This window comes from Alligator mississippiensis, chromosome 10 (genome assembly GCF_030867095.1).
Source record: "Alligator mississippiensis isolate rAllMis1 chromosome 10, rAllMis1, whole genome shotgun sequence".
NCBI lineage: Eukaryota > Metazoa > Chordata > Crocodylia > Alligatoridae > Alligator > Alligator mississippiensis.
The window spans coordinates 19,507,651-19,529,198 of record NC_081833.1 but is presented as its reverse complement, the minus strand read 5'-3'; the positions used below and the strand labels follow the sequence as shown (position 1 = coordinate 19,529,198).

Genomic DNA, 21,548 nt, shown 5'->3' with positions numbered 1-21,548 from the left:
CTAGCTGTTATATATGGAAGGTAAAAATGATGATAGAAAATTTTGCTACAAACATGTTTGGTTTGAACTCTACACAGAATGACAGAAATCCGCTTGAATTGCACATGACTTGGAGCAGTGGAGCTCAACCTCTTTGCCCCAAAGGCCGGACACGTGGTGTGGGGCCTGTCAGCAGGCTGGATCTGGCCTTGGGCTACCACTGTCTGGCCCCACACACACAGATCAGGCTCCATGGCACCCCGATCAGCCTCCTTGCCTGTGCCACCCCAATTGGCTCTGCACTGCTTTGATCAGCCCCACATGTCCAATCTAGCAAGCAAGGCCATGTTATCTGGTCTACCGGGCTCCCCTTGGGTCCAGAAATTTGGGAGCAACAGAATAGCGATTAACACTGTCACTATTTCCCACCCCCCTTCTCCCTCCCGACACCACATTTTTGGACCAGTGGGGAGCTCTGCAGGCTGGATGACATGGCTCCATAGGCTAGATCTGGATAACAGGCTGGAGGTTGAGCACCCTTGACTTAGGCTATCTTTGTGCTAAAAAGGAATTTCTTGTCAAGCTTATTGTTAAATGAATCAACAGATTATAGCAGCCATGTCCGAAGAAAAGGTTTAAGGGAGTAGAGTTTAAAGGATCATGAAATTTCCATGGTGAACTTTTTATGGCAAAAAAAGGTATGAACTTTATTTAGCCTTCCTCCTAGATTGACATACAATCAGTTAGTTGTTTGTCTCAACAAGATAAATGAACCCATTCTGTAATTCGTAAATGGTATCACAGCTTCTTCACTGATCACAACTGAAATAATGTATTAGTAAATTTTTACTACTCTTCCTTTGTCTAGAACATTTGTTGAGGACATCCTCTACCAGCAGACCAGCCTCGTTGCCAAGAGTACCTGCTATGGAAAGTGCCAAATCTATCTCAGGTAAATCTGCATATGGCTGCTAAATAAAAACTTGGGGTACACCAATAGAGATTTTTGGGGCCAATACCAATAGCCAGTTTTTAAGGAGGCATATCGGCCAATACCGATCAGATTTCCGATACAGCTGTGTCCAGCAGGTATGTGTGCTGTGGTGGAAGGGGAGGGAAGTCAGGGGGCAGATCAAGGCCCCCACAGTGAGGGAGGGAGTGGGGTTGGGGCAGGCGCTGCCTAGTTGGGTCAGAGTGGGGTGCGGGACAGAGCTGTGGCTCATCTGGGGAGCGCGGGGGTGGGGCACCCTCCCAGTGACATCTGCAGTGGCGGGAGCTGCCCCCCCTCCCCTGGACTGGCTGTGCTTCTCACTGCCTGTGTGCTGCGCAGCAGCTGCGCACACATATGGGCATTTATCAGCCAAATTATCCGCCACATTAGGCTGATTTCCGATAGTCAGTTTTCTTTTTATCAGTACCGATCTGATATCGGACCGATGTATTGGTGCACCTCTAATAAAACCAGGAACCTTCTGATTCCAGTACTGTAGTAACGTGACCAAGCTACTGCTTCTAGAGAGAATGTGTGGAAGTGGTTGTGTCCAGGCATTCACTTTCCAGTTTTGAATGTTTTCCAACATCTGTGCTTAGTATTGCAAGGCATCAGGGTGATACTAGGCCTAATGGTAAAATGTTCTTATGACCTGTCAGATTCAAACAAAACCAAACAACTTAACTCTGTGGAATCACTTCCTTCTATGGCATAGTTGCATGAAAACATGTGCACCAAAACACTTGCCTTGATGGCTTATCTACAGCCATCCAGTAGTTGGCTGTATCTAAAAAAGAAAAAAGCTATAACTTTTCTTCTTGGTGTTGCACATAATTTTGCCTTGCAAGATGCCTTTAAAAAAAAAAAAAGCAGCAATGGTACACTCCCATTTTTGCCTTATCAAAGGCAAACTGACCCCCTGAAGTGCAAAATAATGTGTTGAGATTTTTTCTATTGAAAAGGATTCCATCTAATTTATACGCTTAAAATGAGGATATAAACAAATGTAATAATCGTATCAATATCAAATCATGCAAGTGTAAGCTGTTGCAATGTAACAGTGACATCTTCATGCACTTGTATGGATGCAGTTGTAACAGAATCATTGCAGGGTTAACCCTGTCTCGCTGAGTCACACTTGCAGAGATGTAATTGATTTTGTGTTGCTACAGGAGCAAACAGATATAACAACACATCTGTGCTTCTGATTGGCAGCTGCCTCTTCACTTTTAGAGCAGTTGAACATTTGCATTTGTCCGTAGCCCAAGACTGCTACTTTTTGTAGTAGAATGTTATCGACTAATTTATAAAATGAAATGGTTATTACGAGACATTTAAACAGACCCTTTTACAAGCCACCGCACAAAACTTTTACCATACTACAGGGTAAAGAGTGACCACAGTAAACCCTTTTTAAAATATGCTGCCACAACTGAAAAATATTTGCATGGGCTGCCAGTAAGTGTCAAGGTTAGTTCATACTGAAAATTAACTCCACACTTATTTGGGTTAAAAGACCCCTACGTTTTAAAAAACAGCTAAATTCTAGAGCCTAAATATACAACTAAATCATGTATATATTTACTAAATTACAGTGGAAAGCTTTAAAACAAGTCTTCCCTGGGAAGTGTATGACATGAATATTGCAACGTTTAGAACCTAAAAATATTTAAAATAAACAAAGTATTTCTCAGTTAATCAGCTCTTACTGTCAAAGTTGAGGGAAATTCTGAAAAACAAGGAAATAGTATATAAGTAATAAAAAGCGTGGGTTTTTTTCTAAGTTCTCAATCTTAGTTATGCAAGTAAGAACATATTTAAATCGGGATTTTAAACTGTTACCAAGTTTCTGAAATACTTTTATATCCAAATTTATGGTGTTTTTTGTAACCAAAACTCACCGCTTATTCATTTATTTGAACTTTTTAAGTTTTAAGACAGGAAAAACATTACTACACAACCATTCCAAGCTTTGATGTACGTTCAGAATGTGGGGCTGGTATTAGTGTCTAAACAGTGAATCTGGTAAATCACAGTAGTTTTTTTTCTAGAATGTGTTTGATTAGTCCTGGGTCATTTTTTAATTGGCAACATTTTCATCAGGAAAATTTAATGCTATCTAAATTTGTTCCAGGCACCTTTCATTGTTAATTGGAATCACTTTCTAACTTTTGATAAGGCCAGCTGTCACAGCTGATAGGATTTCTTTTTCATATCACCTGCTAACTTTCACCCAGGTGTCTGTGTTTTTTGTTAAATGTTCAATATTTGAAAAGGGCTTTATAAAAAAAAAAATTAGAAAGCTTAGCACAGCTTAGCACTGGAACCACTTAGACAGAAAGAAAGCCAAATGGTTTCATTTTATATAAGCATTGTCTTCCTCGAGAGATCCCCTTACTGTCGGTTAGGGGTGGCATTAGAGCAGGGATTCTCAACCAGGAAGCTTCAGCACCATAGGATGCTGTGAAATGTTTTTGCGGCACTACAGGGTGCCATGCAATGTTAGCACTGTTAAATGAATCATGTTTTCACACATGATGAAAGCAAAGATTTCAAATAGGAAATCATAGTGCTAAAAATATTCTGAACTGTTTTGATCTTTCTGAGTTCTTTGGAACAGAAAAATTGGTCTACTATTTTTCTGCATTCAAAAAATGAGTGAAAATGAAGTTCTGGCATTTTCCAAGGGGTTCCACAAGTCCATTCAGGAAGCTTTCATTGCTTCAAATGGAATTTTACCCTAGAAAATAATGGTAATTTGAGAAAGTTATTCCCTTCCTGCAATCCCTTTTGCCATTTAATTCTTGCAATTTCACACTCTTGAGGTCTAGCCTTGTATAGTTCTTGATGTACAAGCTGTGGTATGTATTTTAAGGGGAGAACTGGGGGTTGAGCTTTCAGGAGAAAGTGCATAACAAACACTAGGAACCTGCTTCAGTGGATTTTTCTTTATAAACGATAACCTTGTGGGTATTTTTACTGTTCAGTGTCACGACGAAGCAGCGAAGAAATCAAGCGAGACATTAATGCACCTGATGGAGCATCTCCAGCCTCTCTCATGGCGATGGGTACCACCTCACCACAACTTTCCCTCTCTTCCTCTCCCACAGCATCCGTCACCCCCACAACACGAAGCCGAATAAGGTATAACTTCATTATTCAGTACATCATTAAACCAGTATTAACTTTGCAGCTGGCAAATACTATACTTAATATGAATATTATTTAGCTCTGGCAGTCAACAAACAGGACTGACAATGATCCATGCTCTTCAATAACCTGTGCAGCTTATTACCAACATGTTAAACTCAGCTAGGAGACCAGGTGCCTAGTGCAGATCAGCAAGCTGTGTTGTCATATGCATAGAGTACAAAATCAGGTTTAACAGGTTAGTTGTGGCATTCTGTACCCAACTCATTTTCAAGTTAGTTTATGGCCTGTATACCATATAGAGCAGGGGTTTTCAACCTTTTTGGGTCAGTGTACCCCCAGCTGCGGAGCAGTGTACCCCTGGTGGCCAGACGCAGAGCTCGGGGGTTGGGAGGAGGAGGGTGGGGGTGCGCAGCCAAAGAGAGAGATCTCCACTACAAGGTATTCCTAGCCTCCTGACCAGCCATAAACAAATAAGAGCTGAATGAATAAGAGCTCCACCAGTGTTTCCTACCTAAATCAAATTGTAATTTTTTTAACAAATGCCTGGGTACTCCTCCTGTCAAAGGACAGTCATAAGCCATCCTGCTGATGGTGGCCAACTAGCAGGCTAAGGAATAGCTGGTTTCATATTAAATATCCCAGAGAGAATATTTTCACTTCTCTAATATCTTCTGTTCAATGACCTCAAAATATTTTACGTGTATTAGGCACCTATACATGATCAGCAGGGCTGCTCCAATCCACTGTCATTACAGTGTGTTGGAGCAGACTCAACTAATTGAGTTAGCTGGAACACGGTTATTACTGCACTTCAGCAGACTCCAGCATCTCACGTATCAGCATCCTCACTGCTGAAAAATGGCAGCAGGGGCACTTTAAAATTTGTTCAATGAGTTTTAGTTAAGGCACCCCACTGTCATTTTTTAGCACAGGGATGCTGATACACGAGACGCTCTGGGACTTCAGTTAGAGCAGCTCTTGGAGCCACTCTAATTAAAGAGCCCCCTCCCAGAGCACATGTATGAACACCCACTGAGCCTCGTGTCACTGATGTGGGTAAGTTCTAGTTTCACAGATTAGAAAGCAGTGCACCAAGTTTAAATGATTTTTCCTGAGAACATCTGACACTGTAGCTTATCAGCAGTGCTCTTGTATGCCAGAAAATTAAACCCGTAATATTTTGAGCCATTGGGAATTATAAAAATCACATTATAAAATTAAGAGAGTGTTTGCAGCTCTGGATATTATTCAAAACAATGGTTTTGCTTCAATTAAGTGAGACATACTTCAGTATAATGCTTTTATGTAGTCTTAAGTCTGTGGACTGGGTTGATGCATTATTTTGCAGGTAATGTACAACTAGCACTTCAAGAAACCTCTGGTTGATATCTGGTCCCACAAGTAGGAGTTAAAAAAAAAAAAAAAAAAAGTGAATTTTATGTAAATTTAAACTCTTAATACCAGCAGGGTGTGTAAACCTGAGATTGTAACAGAAGTATGAAATTTTGAATGACCCATAAATGGAGAACGATCTCTGCAGTTGGTAACTTCTCTGCCTGCATGAAGTAAAGAGTTGTTCACTGTAGGAAGAAAAATTGCTACCATTAGAAGAGTGGGTTGATCAGTGTGTGGGGAAAGTAGGGCAGGGAGAAGAATTACTTCTTGGGAATATTCTCTGGATAATCTTTTGTTGGGCTTTTTAATATGCTGTGTGGTTTGCAAAAGTTTACAACAGTGTGTAAAATAAGTTATTAAAGAAAATAAATCTCTGCCAACCTGTCCAGTAAATGCAGGCACCACCCCTGTTCTGCAAGCTGAAGCCATAAATCAGTTCTTACATTTTGGAAGACAGCTGACCTAATATATTCACTTATAAGATTTATATCAATCACAAACCATTTTTCATTGTCTCCATACTATTCATTTTAATTTGTTTCCTTCAATGCTGTTTTCATAACAATAAGAACATGATATAAACCATGTGCCTTACTGGAATTTGGGAACAGTCTGTACAGTTCCCTCATGGCTACACAGCATGTGTAGCATGAAGGGAGAGAACTTAAATTCAAGTTCTAGTATTCTCTCACAAATCTTTAGGGGTTAAGTGTCTCCATTATCTTTTTCTTAAACTAAGGTGATATTGTATTTTTTTTTTTATTCTAATCTAAATACAAGATTCCCAAATTTGTTCATTTAATTGGTTTTTAAATTAACTCGGGAGTCTGGGCAGTTAAAGCATATGTACATTGAAGATATATAAGCCAAGGTAAATTCCTTAAGACTTCAGTCTAGCTACATGGTGCCTACCAGGTTAAATATGATCTATCGTTCATTGTTTTTTCTTTTTTTTTTATAATGCTGTATTTTTAAAAGTCTCTAAAGTAATTCTCTGTTTAAGCCAAAATACACTACTGAATTTACCTAAATCCAAGACAACTCTGAGTTTAAGACAACCCCCCAATAATCAGATTATACATAGAAAATTTATAAATTAGTTTATAATTTTCCATCTATAGAAACTAATTATTGAAGGGTTGTTTTAAATATTTCCCCTTCGCTGCCGCAGCAGGGCAAGCAGGTGGCAGTGGGGCGCAAAAGCTACAGCGGGGTAGGCAGTGGCTAGGAGGACTCTGACCTCCAAGCCTGGGTTGGGGCAGGAGTCAGAGCTGCAGCAGCTGCCTGTGCCCTCTCTTGCCCCCTCCCCCACTTTCCCCCGCACTTCTCCTGCTTGTTTTCTGCTCCAAGACAAGGACTTTTTCCCCCTATGTTAAATGGGAGAGGGAGGGAGTGGGGGACAGGATGACTCGTCTTGGATTTGAGTAAATATGGTAATTTATTTTCTGTTTCCCTCATGTGCAGTTGTAAGGAAAAGCCTGAAAAGAATCAAAACCCTAATGGCAGAATTTTAGGAATGTGGGCTAGACCCCAAGTTCAGGCCTCATTTCAATATTGGAATGTTTATGAAGGTAGTAAGATTTTTAAAAATAATATTTAATTTAACTTAGATTTACCAGATCTATTTAGAGATCTGCCAAGTCAGTATAGCTACTGATGGCTACTTTGAAGAATGTGCAACTCCTCTGCACTGCAGCCAATCCATGGTCTGTTACTGCTTGCAATTTAACGACATTCCTTTCAGATGCATTCTGTCAGCTGCATCCTTATTCCCCTGTTATTTCATTTATTGAACTTATTTTTAATAGCTGACAACAGATGGCATTTGAGCCACCTAGTTTTGAGCAACTCTGAAATGTTGCCAACTTCAGTCAGGACTTCATATGACAGCAAAAAGGTGTGATTATATTAACTATATTTAATTAGACTCTAGGAACTAATCTTTTTCATCTGGCACATGGAGTTAAATTAAACATGGGTCATGTAGAACGATCATTAGTGCTGAGGTGACAGTATGTGCACACAAAGAAATACAGGTTCCAATAATAGCTCCCCCCCACCCCCCTAAGGTTTGTGAAATCTATGCCTATAGTTTGCAAGAGTTGTTGCACTGGAGCACTTATTTTCTTTTGGAATTGAATTGATTGGCCGTAAAGGGCTTAAAACCAGAGAATAAGTAATTAGTATAAACTAGCTGCTTATAGAATGAAGGTATCCAGAGGGGTACATTTTTATGATGCTGGCAGAGGGACCTAAGAATCTGTATAGAATGATTAATCTGTATAGAATTATTTAAAAATTGGGAAATAAAGAACCCTCCACTACAGGGAAAACTCAGAGTTAATTGATGTTTTTTTTGTTTGGGTGCCCCTCCCCCTCTTCCTGTGGCACCTCTGTACCAAAATTGGCTGTTTCTGAGTGTAAAATGCTTTGTAGAAAAGGTCCAAACAGAGAACATTAGGGTTAACTGCATAGACCTATTGGAGTATCTCTATTTTTACTCAAGCTACATAAAACGTCATATCTAGACCTTTTTGTTGTACTTCATTTTAGTGCCTGCAGAAAGACATGCCTCAGTCACACTACCACAAGGGTGTTAATGTGAGTAATTAATCTAAGAGTTAATATTTTGAACAGTTTGACTATTAAAACCTAACATTGAAATTGTTAATGCAAAATTGTAGTATGCATTCACCAACCCAGTTACACTTCCTCCCTCTGCCTTTCATCATAGGGAAAGTAATTGTTTTCTTAATCAGCCTCCCCTTCTCCCTCAATCCAGCTTTTTACTGGCTAAATAGACAAATATGACTGCACAAGGATACTTGTATTCTTATTTGTCTTAATCAGAATGGTACACAAGATCATTATCGATGGGTTTGAATCTGTTATCTTAACATATTTTATTGAGACCTGATCAGTGTTTCATTACAATCAATATTGCCTGCATATGAAGTAAATGAGTGAGACTGTCCTTGATCCCTTCTTTTGAAAACTCCAGATATGGGAGCAGACAGTCTCTTAGCAATAACTTTGTCCTAACAGTGTTCCAAGTTACTGCTCTTTCAAGGTGACATTGCTAATCAAATGAGATGCAAAAGAGATACCATCAGTTTGGGTTTTTTTAAACAAAATAAAGTTGTTTGCATTAGCTTATAGTTCAAGCTGGAACATATTGTGTCCTGAGCATGTTAGCTTAATGTTATACGTTTTAGAAGAAGCCCTATTTGTATGCAGAGCCCTAGAAAAGAGGTTTAATTTAAAAATAATTAAGTAAATGGTAAGTGATTAGCACCAGTGGTGATAACTCTCAAAGATCTTAGTATGATCGCATTCAAATTTTTGTTCAGAATGGACAATAGGTGAAGTGACTGCCAGCAAATCAGCTGATTTGATCTTGCCTAACAGAGAAAACTATGTGGGTTTAATTGGGCATATTCCATCCCTTAACTGGCATGCTGTGCCTTATTCCTGTCATTGAGAGAAAGGTACTCACCTTGTTCAAATGAAAAAGAAAAACTTGCAGAAGGGAGCATGGTATCAAACCTTGCTGTTCTTTTCCTCCCCTTCTATTCTTAGGGAAGAAAGGAAAGACCCTTTATCTGCCCTGGCAAGAGAATATGGAGGCTCCAAAAGAAATGCCTTGCTGAAGTGGTGCCAGAAGAAAACAGAAGGATATCAGGTAACTGCAGTCTGTTTAATGTAGCACACACATAGCTGCAACACATAAGTCTGCCAGTGGCATAAACCAGACTGCTCCACAGTTCACTGCATAGATCGCGATGAAACTGGTATGTGCTGTACTTTCTTGCAGGAACACATGCTACAAGTCCTAACCAAACTAGCATTAATAGTTACTTAGTCACTTTTTTGCATAGTGCAAATGTTTTTCTTAGAGGGGCAGCTCACCTCCCATTGAAGCAAGGCACTTGAAAATAATCAGCCTACAGTTTACACATTTGAAACATGGATACAAAATTAACATTTTAAGGCAGAGGTTTTCCAAATATTCCATCAAGATTAACACAAATGCATTTGTTAGAGTGTTGAAAAGTAAGAAGTTATTAATATGAATTTGTCTGTTTGAATGTTTCAGGATGTTGCCACTTAACCGTAATGTTTATAGGGATGGATTTTTCTTTCTCTTTTGCGAGACGCATTGTCTTGCGCACACTGTACTTGGCTTTCTACCACATTTTCAAATTTCTTTTCAGTTTGTCTAAATATTATCAGAACTAACAAGATAGCTATTCAAAGTTCTTCTGTGATTACATTATTTTTTTCCAAAGAATAGTGGCTTCAGCAATGTGAACCAGGATGTTAATAGTCTAGGCATGATGTATTTGTTTGGTTAACATGTATTGAAAGTGTTTGGAATTCCCAACACAGACCTCAGTTTAAAACCTTTTCTTTTTCAATGACTTCAAGCTCACAATACAGGAGGAAGCTGAAAGCCACAAAACAGGATGGTTGACCATCCATAGGAAAAGTCGTCTTTCAGTACAATGGAGAAGCTTGTGCTATAAGCCCCAGGTGCCCCTCCCCCTCTTCCTGTGGCACGTCTGTACCAAAATTGGCTGTTTCTGAGTGTAAAATGCTTTGTAGAAAAGGTCCTTCCTTTCTCCACTTTCTTTTTTAAAAATGCAGGATACTACATCTTTCACTGTAAATTGTGTAAGTCTAAATAGGAAAATATCTGAACCTCCTTAAACAAATGATGCATCTGGCAGTTTCCTTAACTCATCAGGACAACATTATAGAAAGTATTCAATAGCTTTCCTTCTCTGGCCATTCTCTTGTTTATGTTGATTAGCTGCTTATGATCAATCTTCATAGACCCTTGTAACTGCTAATAGAAAGGGGGGAGCAGCTGACAGCTAATGTACTTGCTTCCCTGACAGCTATTACGTGACTTTCTGCATGTGCTGCTGCTGCAGGACCCTAACATGTCATGTCTCTGAGCCTTACAAGCCTTATTTTAAAGGAATAAACTTGCGCTATTAGGCTATATTAAGTTAGGTTTCGCAGAAGAATGCTATTGTTTAGACATCCACATTTATCATTTGCCTTTAAATTAGTTGTATAGCATTATTTGTTTTCAAGATCCCACACAAATTCAATTCTGTTCTACGTGAGTGTTGTTGTAATGCTATACATGTATCCTCAATTGTTCTCATTATGAATACAGATTATCCAGCTTTTCGACATCTCAAGTGCATTATTAATTTAAAAAATAATTATTAGGGCTTCTGTTGGATACCAAACCTTCATAAAGTTTTGTTTTATTTTGACTTCATGTGAAGTGAAGAACATTATGTGGTAAATTTGAAGATGAGTAATAGATTGATACAGTAAAACAGTATAAAAAACCTCTAAAAGAAGAACATGTCACATTCCTATTATTTTGTATAGTTATGATATTGCTCATCTTTGAGCAGAAACTTCCTCTGCTGGGATTTTTTTTTGTTTCTGTACTTCAAGAAAATCAGACTTTGCATATGTCCCTTAATCTCGATATTTACAAATTGAGACCTTTGCATAATATATTCAAAACGGAAGGAAACTTAATTTTCACTGGTGGGAGCTGAAAGAAACCTGAAAAAAAAAGATTGAAGAAAAGGAAAATGTAACACAGAACTAGAACAAATACACATCTATCAAAAAAAGTAGTGTTGTATTTAGGAAAGGAAACCCCTGGCTCTCCTGTTAGAATTAAAAATGCATAGACACTGCCTGGAACGTCGCTTAGAAGCAAACGCAGAAAATGCTTCAAGTGGTTCATGACAAGAGCTGGGAGCCCTGAAGTATTTGCAAAAGGCTGTTCATAAGGCAGGTGATTTCATGCCTATATTGTCCTGTCTCTGATGTCTGTTCTTGTTATTGAGTGCTAGTTCCCTTCCATCCCTGGTTACCCCCTTAAAACTACTTGTACATCAGGAACCATCTTCTTGAGGCTCTAATAAATCTAATTACTCTGTGTATGCTAACATGTTTTAAAGAAAATAATTCACCCAATGGTCTCCTGGTTTGACTAATGTAAAAAATGTAAATACCACATCAGGAACTTCCAGGCATGACAAAATGGCCACAGACGGGCAAGTGTACTGGCTGGGGTATGTAGCCTACAAATTGAGGTGGCAACGGACTTTCAGTTGTTCAAAGGTGCCCAGAAATGTTAAAAATAACTGTCTAGGTTAACCAAAAGATGAAACACTTTTCAGTAACATACTCCAGGCTTTGTAGGTTGCAGGGAAACAAAAAACACTTTTCAGAATCATTCAATCTAGATTTTAAACTATCCCAAAAGATTAAACCCAGATTTATCACATAACAAAAACCTTCTACCACTTTTATCATGATTATCTTTCTGCTTTCATCCCAGCTGTATTGTCTCAAATTATACCATTTCCTATTGCAAAGCCAGAGCATGGCAGTTTGTTATAATTAGATCAGACCATAGTCTTAGTCTGAAAACTCTTCTGCTATATTTCTGATTATGCCTGAAGAATCAAAATCTTGGTCTTGGTCTTCTGATTTTTAACTTTATATTGTTGCACTAAGAAGTTAACATACAAAAGAGAGGAGAACTTCTGGTTCCTTGGTGACCAGTTAACCCATTGACACATAAATGAGAGTAAGCATTCAAAACTTGTCAATCCATTTTTTTTTTTTTTAGTATATCTTTTTGCCACTTCAGCATGGAGAGGTTTTTTTTAGTCTATCATCCCTGTGGTCAGTATTATACTTCTTCAGTCTCATTCTTGCACCTTTTATTCAGAAATTACTTTCTTTTTGAAACAGCTGTTTTTTTTTTTCATTCAATACATATTGGCCAGTCTTGCAGATTTGTGAACTGATTGCCTGTACCAAGAGCAAGAATTGAAAAATGTAGTTATTCATTTATATACTACTACAGCTGCTTGCGTATGGTAGAAGGGGTAGACCCACACAATGGCTTATTTTGGAATTGTTTTAGCTCTGGAGATCCTGGAATTGTTTGTTCCATTAGAGATAGAAAAAGGTTGCATTTCTGGGTGTGTTTAAACTGTTGAATGTTTAATCAGACAAAAATAGCTAGATAGTCTTAATCCCTTTTATTTTTATGCAGAGTGCCCATAGAAGAGTTGTGGCCTGCAGGTAACATGACACCCGATAAGAACAAAATTCTCTACAGTCAGGCCACCTTTTAGCAGCCAGCAGCACACAATCAAGTACTAATCTTCTCAAAGGCTAGATGAATTGATTGAGCCTCACAGTTTTGCCTTAAGTGTTAATTTGAACTAAAAGTGATATTTCATATTAGGGAAGTTAAGGTACTTCATACCCTTGAGATTTGTGAAGTTTCTGGGCTGACTGTTTGCTGTTACAAAATATATATTTTATCAGATAGAAGATGAGGTGGAAGAGAAATAATTCTCAAATTATTTTTGAGAATTTTCTTTTCAAGCATCTTTTAACCCTTTAGGACAAGGTGGTAAAAGTTTGAAAATTTGTGAGTTGTACATCCTGCCTTGCAGGGATATACGATGAATATTCATTATGATTTGGGTAGAAAGGTTTTTGAATATTTATGAACATACATGCTTTGTACTAGACAATTGCTTCCATGTGGTAAAATGTTCTTCAGTCATTAATAAACACCATAGTTAGTGACAGATAAAAACTAAAAAATAACCAAATGGTATAAAATGAAATATTTAAGTAAAAAATGATGGTGGAAAAGTTTTACAATAGTAAAACTTCTCTCTCCTCTTTTTTTATAATGCATTACGATGCATTTTTATTCACAGTATTCTGCTTCACGCATTGTGCAACTTGGAGCCTACTCAACAAGAAAGTAATATACTCATTGAATAGAAGTAAAAACTGAACAGCTCTTATTCACAGAGCCTCTGACCCTTGTGTAGAATGTACTATTTTATTCTGGAATTTCTTTTAATAGAATGAACAGCATACTATTCCTGCATCCAAAACAATGAAAATAATGGAACATAGTTACTTAATGCAAAAAATGGCACGACTGCTTCTCCCTGATGAGTTGCCGTCTGATAGTTGGATGTATGTGCAGTTTACAGAATACTCGTGTTAGAGCTCTCCCTTGAAACTTAGCTTCAACACAATGCCCGGGGTTTGTTAAGGGAGAGAATTGCAGATTGATGTAAAGGAAAAAAAATTGAATAACACGTTTTTGTCTAGAACAAACCCAGAGGAGCAAGAGTGTTATCTATGAATACAGAGTTGACCAACATAAATATATCTAAAATTGAGCACTAATGAACTTCAGATTGCTTGGACAGAGCAAGTGCTTTAAAAGGGTGAGATTTTCCAAGGCCTCTAGTAACTTGGGAGCAGAAGTCCCATTGACTTGCAGATAGAGATGTAAAATAACTAGGATTTGATTACATGCAGGTCTTCTTCATAATTTAATCTTTTAATTCAAACAGTATACAAAGCCAAATACAGGATTTTCTAGAAAGAAAGACTCATCCTGGCTCCTCTAAAAACATGCAGAGTGTCATTAAATTGAGACATTAAATCCCAGATAATTTGAAAGTAGAAAACAGTCCACTCCAGCTGACATGTAGCAGTCAACCCTAGCTGTAATATAATTATTTACATATTAAATGTACAAGTAATGAATTTAAAAAAGGATGAAGGAGTGTGCATTTCATGTTAAAATGAAGAGGACTACTAAATAGGATAGCTAAATAGGATCTTTATCAATGGCAGATTTGCTGAACAGAAATAATTGTATTCAATGTTTTTTTGGATGTAAAAGACTTTACTTATAGAAACTTAATGCAAAAAAAGTGATAGTTAAGCCCTTGCAAGGAAAGATTTATAACTTTTCTCACAGCTTTTGGAGTTTACTTCCTCATTTAAAGAATTATGCAAATTCTTACCATAATCATAGCATTATACAGCACAAGGTTTTTTATAGAGTAAACAGAATGTTTCTTCCTCAGGGATAGTGGTATGCAGATATTTGATCTTATTTGAAGGGATGGAAAGGTTGAGCAATTTACAGCCAGTCATCAATACGGCTTCCTATTTTTCAACTGGATCTTTTCAGAAACGTCACTTATTTAAAATTACAGACAAAAGCCACTTGTAATAATTCTTGCTTCTCTCCTACATCGCAGTGATTAATTATTACAAGTATGAAGGTTACTAGAGAGCAGTCTTTATGCTGTATTTCTATGAAGTTTTGCAAGGTAAATGGAATTGAATTAAAGTATTGATAGAAGACCTCAAAGAGAATGCCAAGATGCTGCAAGAAATGGACTGTATTTATATTGGTCTATATACAGTTTTGAAGAATGGTAATACTGCTTGGAGAAGCCGTCTTTCAGATGATTTATTTACAAGAAAGGCCTTGTCCATTTGCAGTTGCCCAAGATCTTATAACATTTTCTTAAATACCAGATCTGATGAATGGCATTTTGTCCTTCAGTTTCAAATAAAAAAGATTCCCCCCCCCCCCCCCCCCTCCCCCCGCACTGTTTTTATGGTTTTCCCTCCTAGTTGCTTGAAGCAGCAGTGAAGGGGTGTGGCTGGGCCCCCAGGGCAAAAGGAAGTGGCTGCTTACAGTTGCCACAGCAAATGCACAGCTGCCAGCAGTGGCTGCTTTTTTTAACCCTCCCTTACCCTTCCTAGTCAGCACTGGGGGCGGCTGCCCTTATCACCCTCCCCACCCCCCCAGTTATGCCACTAGTTTAAAATAAGGGATTAATAATCTCGGTATATATTTCTGGGTGATTCTTAGAAGGGAATCAGAGATGCATTTAATTGTACATTCACATAATTTTGTTTCAGAGTTAACATATCTAGGAGAAATGGGCAATTTACAGTTCTCAGAGCAGTTGTCCAACTTGGGAAGATCAACAGTCTTGCAGTTTATTCACACTTTAACATTTTTCTCAGCAGTAAGAACTAGAAATGTTCATCATTTGGTTCAAAGCTTGAATGCTGAAGAACAGTTCTTGGTTGAAGCTCAGGCCTCTGTATACGTGGAATCTTGGGAACATGCTAATTAGCCTAAACCCTCATCTAAATTACTGGAAATATGTAGCGGAGATTACAGAAGAGGTTATTGTCTAACTAGGGTAATTAGGATTCAGAGGATAACAGGTGAGGTACATAAGTCCAGAAGTATCTGCTAAAAATTTGACAGTGGCTATATGTGCTGTGAATTAATTGATGTCACCATGACAACTTTAATGGTCCTTACTCTTGAATTTAAACTCCTAACTTAATATCTATTAAAATATTTTATATCTATCTTTTAATGGGACTGTAAGTAACTTTAAGCACAAAAGAGTACCTGGAAGCGGCTTCAGTTTGTAAGTCCACTCTATGTTAAATCTTGCGTATGTCACTTGCTACAAAGCTGTTTAGGTACAGAAAATAATAAGCAATATATAGATTTATTTAAGGCACCTTATCAAGAAAGCATGCAGATAGAGCATAATGATTATTAAAATTCATTTGTTGCCACTAGTCAAAAATGGAGGGAAAATGTTGTGTCACGGATATTGTCTGTCTAAAACGGATGTTGTGACCCACTGGCAAAATTTACAAGAAAACCATTTGGATGTTTCAATGGACTGAGTAGTTTCCTGTTTGAAAGAAATTCCTTTTAATGCTAAATTTAGCAGCTGTTTGAAAAGCATTCCCAGAATCTTCTTCTACAAGCATTTTTTATTAATTTTTTGTAGTCTCTTAAAATTGAGAGCACATTTCATAATTATTCTCAGGAGACTAGCATCTTTAAGAGGAACGGTAACTGATCTGATGCATACCAGTCAGTCTGCTTCATCTCACTGCGTATTCCAGTAGCTTTGAGATTAATATATTACTGTACAAATAATATGGAAAGATGCAGCTTAACAGCTTTGGGCTGGGGGCTGGACTCGATGATCTTCCGAGGTCCCTTCCAGCCCTAATGTCTATGAAATCTATGAACAAAAGGAGAAAGGAATAGGTACTTTGTACGTATGTACTTAAAGTTTTAAACTACATCTAGACATACTGACTTGTCTGATGTTGAGCTTCCATGTGTATTTGTATTTATTAATACTGATTAAGTTATTTCAATGCATATTTTTAAAACCTTAAACAACTATCAGAAACCTGGGAAATATTATTGCAGTTAGTGGCATTAGTCAAAGAAAGCACACAGATTTGTTTAACATTGCCTCCCCACACACGCAAACATATATTGTCCTTCACCTATAGAGTATCAAGGATATTTACTGTAGACTTTCATAGATTTCATAGACGTTAGGGCTGGAAGGGACCTCAGAAGATCATCGAGTCTAGCCCCCTGCCCCAGGGGCAGGAGGTCAGCAGGGGTCATAGGATCCCAGCAAGATAAACATCCAAATGTCTCTTGAAGGCGTTCAAAGTGGGTGCTTGAACCACCTCTGGTAGCAATCTATTCCAAACCTTGGGGGCTTGGACAGTAAAGAAGTTCTTCATTATGTCCAGCCTGAAACAGTCATGGAGGAGTTTGTGACCGTTCGACCTCGTTATTCCTTGGGGCATGCTGGTGAACACCCCTTATAAACTTATAGGCAGCCACCAGATCACCCCTGAGCCTGCGCTTTTCCAGGCTGAAGAGTCCCTAAGCTCTCAGTCTCTCATCATAAGATCTGTTTTCCTGACCTCTGATCATGCGCATGGCTCTCCTCTGGACTCTCTCAAGCTTCTCCACATCCTCTTTGAATTGTGGAGCCCAAAACTGAACACAGTACTCCAGCTGCTTTAAAACTTTAAGTTTTATCACTTGCTTTTGGTCTCTGTCCAACAAAAAGTAAGCTGTGCGTTGCATCTTTTCATTGAAGAGCTTTAATTTTAAGATGTCTGGAAATCATTTAGTAACTGGATAATTTTCTAACAGGTAATGCTGAATACCATGAATACCTCACAGGTTTGGGCCCTATATTAAGTTTTGGCAAGGACTGCCTTCAGAATGCTTTGTGAAGGAAACAGTGACATTCTTTGTAGATTGCATGGGCTATAAAGAAGGTGTTAGACTATATTCAGTCACTGTGCTATTAATATTGAAGCATTCTTGGTTTTATGGTTGCTGGGTAAAGGAAACTGGCTAGATAAGAGCATGAGTTCCTGACTTTCTCTCGGTATTGCTCTGAGGTAGAGTTAATTTGGGTTCAAGTGCCACATAGGCCTAACAGAGCTTGAACTGTTGAGTTTTTAATGTTACTTCACTTGGTTGTATTTACTGAAGTTACCATTGTGCACTCACAGCTGTCCCCATACTATACTAATGGTTTTGAAGAAAAAACTTTAGTTTGGGTTTTTGAAATGGTCATAGATGGAGAGAGAGAGCCTGTTTCTGCCAACGTATAGAGTTCTGACTCGGCAGAATAAGGGCATGTTTACAAGGTTGCCATCCCTTGCCATACCCAGAAGTGCTGTCATGAAGCATGCCTTACCCATTTGCTCTGCTTGTTATGCACACAGTCTTGGAAATGAGACAATGTACCCACCTTAGCATGGCTCTGGGTATGCATACAATTATTCCATGGTGACTACATGATCTCATTTCAGGTATTTAACACATGCAAAATGGAGCAAGCAGGTGTGGAATTTTTCAAGGTGGCGATGGAGGCAAGTCCTTTGTGATGCACAATTGGAGGCATTTCCCCTTCAGTTGTTGACCATCCAGTCTTATACAGTCCCTATTACCAATGCTCTGCTTTATGGAAACAAGGCAAACAAATAATAATTTACATAGCCAGTAAAGTGGACGAACATTTAATAAGTTGCATTAAATGTTCCCCATTCATCAATCAAAATATTATTGCTTTCTGTTCTGGCATGCACACACTTCCGTGTGATGACTCAGTCCTTCATTTTTTACTTTTTTTTTTTGTTTGTTTCATCCCATTTTATGCCAGAAAATTAAGTCTTTGGAGGTTTTCCAAAGGATATAAGATTTGACACATTAATTTTGTTTAAATATTATTTCTACTGTCATAACTGCATTTAACCTGAGCTTGTCTGGGCCTATTTAAATGGGTAGGGTATTCCAAGTATGGAGGCAATCCCTTCTGAAGATGCAACTTGTCTTTTGTGTTGTTAATTATGGTTAATGGTTACTGTATATTCTATAAATGTTCTTATGACAACAGAGTGTAGATAATGAATCTAGACTTACTAACATTGCTGGTAATCCTGTTATGCTACATAGGCTTTTGTTTAAGTTCCTTGATTTTTGGGAACGAATCCCAAAACCTGGTGCATTTATCTTGCTAATCAAACACAGAATTATAAATTGCATTGGTTCTGTTCTTAATTCCATAACCAAAGAGCTAGTTTTTTGCAAGTTTAGGACTATTCATCAGTCTTGCTTGTTGGTCATCACATCAGGTATCACATCAGCAGTGTAATTTGACCATGAAGAGATACATGTGTGTAATACCAGACTAAACACATCTTGAAAATAATCTTGAAAAATTGTGAAAATAGCATGACAGATTCATATGTCCTCAAGTAGGCTGTACAGAAGGAACCTACCAAAAAGGGCTGTACAACACGACCATAATGGGGTAAGGTGTATAAGCTAATTGAACTTACTCTTTAAAACTGTCAGTAAATAAGAGTAGTTTTTAAAATGTGAAATTAGATCATATTCTAAATTGTTCTACTTTCAAAATAGCAAAGAATGGGGGAGGGGAATGGAAGCTAAAACTTAGGGCTTTATACAAATAAAGCTTAAGGCTTTATACAAGTAAAAATATTCTGGTCTTAAATAACTTTCCTTGGCCCTGGCTGGCTGACTTATTAAAGTATTCAGATAACCAAAACTTATCTTTTCTCATCTCAAGTTATGGGGGTCTTGTAAAAAAGTTATTGAAAATAGTGCAAAGGAGGAAAGGCACACTTCCTTTTTTCTGTTTGGGTTGGATTCTAATGTAAGAGCTGTCAGACCTGTTTTGTTTAATTAGGACAAAACTTAGAGCAAAGTATGAAGTTGTCTCATTGCCCATAACTGCCTGGAGTATTAAAAACTTTAAAAGATTTCTTGAAAGGAGAAACTCCTTTCATTTTTGTTTTGCCTGAATTGAATATAGAAAGTATTCAGAACAAAAATGCCAGTGGGACAATTAATTTTCAATGGTGAAAAGTTAGCCTAACATGAATTTTGGTTTGCAGTTTGCCTTCCTCTCCATCAGTTCATCCAATATCTGCTACCAAAGCAACTGGGACTGCTGGGGACCCAAACATTTCGTGAAATGTTTTTGGTGTTCCCCTCCCCTCTCCCCTCCTCTGTGTCAGCTTAAATCGAGGGATTAAGAGCTAACTAACCCACACTCAGAGTCTGGATAACTGTTTGCATTGACTGCGGAAGTGTGATTTTTGCAGTAACCCATTGTAAGACTGGACATGCAAAGCAGACCAATTTTAGGGCTAGTTGTCAGGTTTTTTTTTCCCTGTTAGTCCTCACAACAAAGATCAGTAATAGTCACTTCCTCCCTGGAGCCTGAAACACATCTGGCTATAGCAGAATCTGGTATTAGCATTGGAGGTAGTCCCTACTGTAAGTAGCACCAAGGTAAGAGGAGAGGGGAAGAAGTTTTAAAGAAGGTAATCCCCAGGAGTCCAAGGGACAGTGCTGCAAAGGGCATGGGGGAAATGAAATGCAGCTCCGGATGGTACGCAGGATTGATTAAGCTAGCGAGCTGCGAAGTATGGTACCTTTCCACCAGCATTGTCAATATGAATGTATAGAAGGAATCTGGAAAGGAAACCAGAAAACAGACTATACCAAGCAAATTGTTCATGAAAGAACGAAAATTCCTTCCTAATCTGTGTATTATGCTATAAAGCGTTAGATTTTGATTTTCTTTCATCTAAATGTACATTGTAGATAAAAGTCCATGAAGTTGCTGAGGCTGTATGGCATTACTGGCTAATAAGAACAAAGTGTTTGTTAGTCCGTAGGGGATTAGACCTCCACCACTAGTAAAACATTTCTGCTTTGTTCTTTAAATAAAGCATTGGGCTCCATTGCTCTGTCACTGTCTTCTAGGAGCTAGCTGAAAGGGATGTTTGCTAGAAACCTGTGGTCAGAATTGTCCCAAGTAACTGAAATCCAACTTGGCTTGTATCAAGTGGTTTTAACAAAAGTCAGCAAAAGTTAAAGATAGAAAAGCTGAAGTAGTTCAAGCAACAAGGTCTGCTTATATGACCCAAAGGCCATGTTGAGATCACGTCTGGTAAACAAGAGGTGTGAGGCTATAAGTTAATAGATAAAAATTAACACTTTGGATATTTAGACTGAATTGGTGAACGAAATAGAGGTGATGGGCTGTGCTGACCCCTTCCCTGTTGGAGGTCCTTAATTTGATGCCAAGACACTGAAAGGAGTAAACTTTGCTATTGTGGTCACTCTTTTGTTCAACTCTTCCCTGTAGTACTATATAATCCTCCTTAATACTGTTGGACCTTCGTTTTGATCCTCAGAGATGTTTCGAACCACTGTAAACCACAGAGAGGGACCCAGGTGATAGTGTATCCACTGGCTTTGGATAAATCCTGAACACTACCTGAAATGACCCCACACTGTTTAACATCTTCATCAGTGACTTGGACAAGGGGGTGGAAAGCATGCTGTCCAAACTTGCTGATGACACTAAGATGTGAGGCGAGATGGACACACTTGAAGGGAGAGAGAGGCTGCAACTAGATTTAGACAGACTACAAAAGTGGGCGGATGAGAATAGGATGGGGTTCATTGTAGACAAATGCAGGTTGCTGCACCTTGGGAGAAGGAATCCACAGCATACATACAGGGTGGGGAGTTCCCTTCTTGATAGCACAGAGGCAGAAAGGGATCTTGGAGTCATCATTGACTCCAAGATGAACATGAGCCGCCAATGCCAGACCACAGCCAGCAAGGCCTGCCATACCTTGTCACACATCCAAAGGTGCATCTCAAGCTGGTCCAGAGAGGTGCTACTCCCCGTCTGTGACTTTGGTCAGGCTGCAGTTTGAGTACTGC

The 21,548-nt window shown here is 38.5% G+C and overlaps 1 protein-coding gene across 2 annotated transcripts in view; it reads left to right on the top strand.

Annotated features, from left to right (window-relative positions):
- The window catches only part of SPECC1L (sperm antigen with calponin homology and coiled-coil domains 1 like), a 120,934-nt gene that overhangs the window by 74,875 nt on the left and 24,511 nt on the right, over positions 1-21,548 (top strand). Inside the window, exons 12-15 of one of the 2 annotated variants that reach the window (XM_059713521.1) lie at positions 848-931; positions 3,958-4,114; positions 8,072-8,119; positions 9,098-9,200. In XM_059713521.1, the coding sequence (XP_059569504.1) occupies positions 848-931; positions 3,958-4,114; positions 8,072-8,119; positions 9,098-9,200 (392 nt within the window). The remainder of the gene's footprint in view (positions 1-847; positions 932-3,957; positions 4,115-8,071; positions 8,120-9,097; positions 9,201-21,548) is intronic. The other variant, XM_059713522.1, reaches the window with a different exon arrangement.